Source organism: Cyprinodon variegatus, unplaced genomic scaffold (genome assembly GCF_000732505.1).
Source record: "Cyprinodon variegatus isolate N-32 unplaced genomic scaffold, C_variegatus-1.0 Scaffold987, whole genome shotgun sequence".
NCBI lineage: Eukaryota > Metazoa > Chordata > Actinopteri > Cyprinodontiformes > Cyprinodontidae > Cyprinodon > Cyprinodon variegatus.
This window is the reverse complement of record NW_015151440.1, coordinates 275,965-281,154: the sequence shown is the minus strand read 5'-3', so window position 1 is coordinate 281,154 and position 5,190 is coordinate 275,965. Positions and strand designations below refer to the sequence as shown.

General features: G+C 41.3%; 1 protein-coding gene across 2 annotated transcripts; it reads left to right on the top strand.

Annotated features, from left to right (window-relative positions):
- Positions 1 to 1,710: 1,710 nt before the first annotated feature.
- LOC107100556 (membrane progestin receptor beta-like) lies at positions 1,711 to 5,168 on the top strand. 2 transcript variants are annotated; one of them, XM_015399083.1, is made up of 2 exons: positions 1,711 to 1,956; positions 3,569 to 5,168. In XM_015399083.1, the coding sequence occupies exon 2, from the start codon at positions 3,591 to 3,593 to the stop codon at positions 4,659 to 4,661; it is 1,071 nt and encodes a 356-aa protein (XP_015254569.1). In that variant the 5' UTR covers positions 1,711 to 1,956; positions 3,569 to 3,590; the 3' UTR covers positions 4,662 to 5,168. The 2 variants fall into 2 exon arrangements, with proteins under 2 accessions (XP_015254569.1, XP_015254568.1); XM_015399082.1 differs by having other exon boundaries at positions 1,714 to 1,893.
- The last annotated feature ends 22 nt before the right edge of the window (positions 5,169 to 5,190 follow it).

Here is a 5,190-nt window from a genome sequence, read left to right as displayed (position 1 = left end):
TCCTCAGGGAACTGTCCTCCCCCAGTTCGTCTTCATAGTTCATACATCTGACTTGGCCTAGGTGTCACCAACATGCCATATACAGAAATACTCTGATGATACAGTACAGAACTGTGATCACTGAGTTCTTATAGTGGAGCAAGGGCAATGGGCTGGTGTTAAACACTGGCAAAATAAAGGAGATGATTGTAGACTTTGGCAAGGGAAGAGCTCAGCATAGACCTGTCATCATGTAGGGTGTGGAAATCTAGATGGTCTCCACATGTAAGTATCTCAGAGTCCACCTTGACAATAAGGTGGACTGATCGATGCAGGCAAATGCAGCATTAAAGGAGCAAAGCAGACTCTACTTCCTCAGATGACTTATGTCATTTGGTGTGTGTAGGCATATGCTTTTCCTCTTTTATCCGTCGGTTGTGGCCAGCTGTTCTGTTTTAAGTTGTCTGCTGGGTAAAACAGAATTACTAGCAGGGACAGGAGCAGAATAGAGAAGTTCATCAGGAAGTGTGCAGCAGTGATGGGGAGAGAGGCAGTCTCTATGGAGGAATTGGTGGGGAAAATGACTTGGGCAATGATGAAGTCCATATGGGTCAATGGGAGCCATCCATTGCACAGCACTACGGTGGCTCAGGAAAGCAGCCATAGTTTGAGAGACTATTTGAGAAACCTCTGTGAGAAGCAGAACGGAGAGATATAGAAGGTCTTTTGTGCCGGCGTTCTGTCAGATAAGCATACCTCATCAGACCAGCCTACCTAGAGTCAATATGCATGCGCAAGACGGCAGATTTGCATCTATCCCTCTAGTTTTGTACGAAAAGATAGACTTTAAACTACCTCAATGGGCATGCATCCCTTAAGTCATGTAGAAAAAAACTATTTAAGATGTGATCGCCATAAGCTTCAAAAAACACCAAAAAGTAAGTAATTAAATAGTTTTTGTCCACGACTAAAGGGATAAATGCCCATTGAGGTAGTTTAAAGTTTATTTTTCGTACAAAACTAAAGGGATAAAGTAAAGGGATAAATGGGTATTGACTATAGGTATGCTGGTCTGATCGAGTATGCTCATCTGACATAACACCGGCCACCATTTTTTAGATTATTTTTACTATTTATTTATTTTATCTTTTTTATCTAATTTTGTGTTTTTTTTATCCTATTTTGAATGTTTTTATCTTTGTTATTGGGGATTTCTCCTATCAGGGATTACATTTCTATATATCTATATTACTGCAGGTGCATAGAAATACATTAGAAAATCATAAAACAAAAATCTTTTTATCTTCACCATAAACATCATGAACTCTTATATTACTTAGATTTATAAATCATTGGTATATTTCAAGCATTTTAACTCAATCTATAGTTACATAGATTGAGTTTTATCAATTGAATTTTATATATTTAAATTTTCTGTTACTCAAATTATTAAATGGAACAGAAAAATAAATGCTTGAAATATGTCACACCCTGAGCAATGAATTAGTAGATTAAATCAATATTTATCTGATACATTAATAATATTAGATATGCTGGCTTCAGTAGCAGCATTTAGTTTAAGTTATAAAAAAGTGTAAATAAATCAATTATCTAAGGTTTAAATAATTCAAAGTTTGCTGTTGAATTAAACAAAAGTCTTCTATCTGACTGAAAGCTTCCTGCTGGGCGTTCCTGGCCACTCTGACCCCGCCCACACCGCCAGCTCCCCGCTGCCGTCACGTCGGATCAGCTGTTGGCTCTTTTTTTTTTTCCTTTTTACCGGTTTCCCGTCAAACAAACACCTCAACATCCCAACATGTAGAAGCATCTGGATGTGTGGATAAACGGCAGCTTCAGCAGGCATCGCAGGGAGGCGGCTGTTCAGGAGAGCAACAGGTGTCCTACCGTCGGCAGGTAAAGGAGCTGACCCTCCCGCCTCTCAGCTCTCATTCTCCTCTAACGCCTATTATCTGCTGTGTGAGTGCTGATTTCAGTCGCAAAACTGTTATAAAAGGATCCGAATTGGTCCCTTTTGATAAATATATGCATGCATTTAGCTAATAACATGATTAGAATGAGTTTAAAATGTAAAAAAACGTGCCTGCTTTGAGAAAAAAACACCTTTAAAAGCAAATTTATCACCATATTTGTGAATCTTCCAAATATTCTGTGATTTTTTTGTAGTACTCAAGGTCAGATACTGTGTAGAAGGTATATATGTTGCCAAACAATTCACAATAGGGGTGATGATTCACCCTGAAGCAGTTTTATTCACAGGTACTCAGTGAGAGTATTGCCTGTGGTTTGAATTCCTTTCAGTAGCTGTCATTAGAACAGTTGCAAGTTTGACCACATACCTTCTAACCTGTTGTTAGGAACCCATTAAGGAGGCATTCTACATCTTGTTTCTAACATTATGGAGATTACACAAACAAGTGGTGGAATCCTAAAGATGGGAAGAATTTGGGCTACAAACAAAATCTGGTTCCACATTCAGTTTATTTTGTAAAGCTGTTCCAATTAGTGTTCATAGCGCCAACATAAGCTAATTCTATGTCACATCACCTTTTATGAAAGCATATAAAGCTCAGGGTGTTATGCATCAGTTAGCATATTGATAATGTAATCATGTAGCCATTAAGGCGGAGGTCTTCAACAGGAGGTCGGAGACCCCTAAGAGGGCCAAGAAGGTTCTGAATGGGGGTCGCAAAAGTTTTGTATGACTTTTTCTTTTTTTTTTCCCCCTTCTTTTTTTCCACTTATGAGTGACTATAGGACCAGTTTCATATAACACTATTTCATACAATATCTCCATCTCGCCATCAGTTTGGGGGTCCTTGGCCTGGAAAACGTTGAAGACCCCTCCATTAAGGCATAAAATAGGAAGCTCATCTGCAAATCTTCCATATTCTCTCTACTTGTTAAAACTGTGTTTAATTATTTATTTTTTTTTTTTTTATTAACCTAAAAATGAGGTAATTCATGAAGGGTTCATTTTTGATGGATGCCAGCCTAAATCATTGTCAATGTTAGTGTTCCTGTTTACTAAAAAAACTGGTTCTTTTTAAACAACACTAAGTTAAACTGAGCTGCATGATTGTGTAGAGGAAACCTTGGAGTGTGGCTTAAACTGCAGCTTTATTCCTCTGGTTGTCTACTGCTCATTACCTGCATGCGGCAGGCTCCTAAATAGTAAGATTGGGTATAAAAACAAATCTACAAATCTGCCTTTATGTTTAGGACAGTAGTTTAAGTTTAACTCTATGAGAAAGAGGCTGACATTTTTATAAAATGCATCCACTGGAGAGAAAAAAATGCATGTAGGAAACAGTCTAAAAACATGAATGGACACACTAACACACTACTGTCTTCAAGTTCTCACCTTTAAGGGGTAAATAAATCTCAAATGATGATGATATCATAGAGAGCTTCCTTTATATTTGTCCTTTATCTCTACAGTGCTAATGCTTATATTGGTCTTTTTGCACATTTTTTCTGTTAAAACAAATTTTGAATGTTTCTGTTAAATATGTATTTTTAGGGCCTAGTAGTTCAATAATTGTTTTAATTCCTTTTCATTCACCCGCAGGGTTTAGCTCATAACAGAAAAAATGTCGGCTGACATCCTGCAGCGACTCAGCACCTTGACGCTGAATGTCAAGCAACTCGGCAGACTCCCTCACCTCTCGGACTTCCTCCCTTCCTCCCTGCCATCACCCTGCCCTACTGTCACCGCCTCTCAAGTCCCTGCTCTGTTCCGAGAGCCCTACATCCTGTCGGGCTACCGCCCCGTCCAGCAGGACTGGCGCTGCTACCTCCTGAGCCTCTTCCAGTGCCACAATGAGTCCTTGAACGTGTGGACTCACTTGCTGGCAGCTCCAGTGCTGCTGCTCCTGTGGTGGGCCAATGTGGGCGCCCTGGGGTACACCCTGGATGTGGCCTCCATGCCTCTCACCCTCTTTCTGCTGTCTTCTCTTACATATTTGTTCCTTAGTGTGGCAGCTCACCTCCTGCAGTCTCACTCTGAGCATGCCCACTACTATGTCTTCTTTTTGGACTACGTGGGTGTTGCTGTGTATCAGTATGGCTGTTCGCTCGGCCATTACTTCTACTCGTCGGATTTGGCATGGAGAGAATGTATTGGGATGTATTTTCTGCCTGGAGCTGCCTTCTTTGGGTGGCTCTCCTGCGCTGGTTGCTGTTACGCAAAGGCGAGGTACAGACGGCCGTATCCACTGCAGCGTAAAATCTGCCAGCTGATCCCCACCAGCCTTGCCTTTGCGCTGGATATAAGCCCCATAGCCCACCGTCTGCTCGCCGTTTCTTGGGCGCAGGAGCCGTCCTCCCCCTTCCACGCCCTTCAGATTGGCTGCTTCTTCCTGGCTGCCTTATTCTTCTCCTACCCCATTCCTGAACGCTTCTTTCCAGGTCGCTGCGACTTTGTTGGCCAGGGTCACCAGATCTTCCACCTGTTCCTGTCTTTGTGCACCTTATTCCAGCTGGAGGCTCTGTTCCTGGACTACGCCAGGCGGCGGGACGCCGTGGTGGGCACGTTCGGAGAGAGGCAGCTGTGGTGGGCTTGCGTATCATTCCCAGCTCTCTTTATGTGTTGCCTCCTCACAGCTTTTATCTCCATGAGACACATGAACAAAAAACTTCAGAAAGCCGAGAAGAACAAGTGACAAAAAAAAAAAAACAGGGCCGGCCTTAATCAAATTGAAGGACTTTTTTCAATCTATTGCCTCTTTTAATTTATGTATTTAACAGCCTGTGTCTTTAAATGATGTGATTACTCTTAATATGAAAAAAATAAAGCCAGTTTTAACTAAATCGGTGCGTTTCAATTATCAGGTCATGTAAAGATTCCTAAAGGGTTTAATTAGTGACTATTTATTTCAGTGCCTATTCTAGTTTTCTATGTGTAACTCTATGGAAGATGATGAAATGTAATTTTTTTGGGAGTTATAGGTTGGATATCTTTCAGTGGGAGATTACACACTTGCAATATATGAATGTATAAATGCATGAAAGGATGTGAGACATCTGGGATCTCTGACTTGCAGTCATAGAAAGAGCAAAGGAGCTCGTCTGTCTGGCTGTGTGTTTCCTGGATGGGAAACACACAACTTACAGTTTTTTTCTGTATCTCTGCTTCTGTCTCCTTGAACCCCAGTCAGCCTCAGCAGATGGCCGCTCACACTGAGCCTGGTT

What these genes read in the sequence shown, in the direction of transcription:
- LOC107100556 (XM_015399083.1), top strand. Translation starts at nt 3,591, where the DNA reads ATGTCGGCTGACATCCTGCAGCGACTCAGCACCTTGACGCTGAATGTC.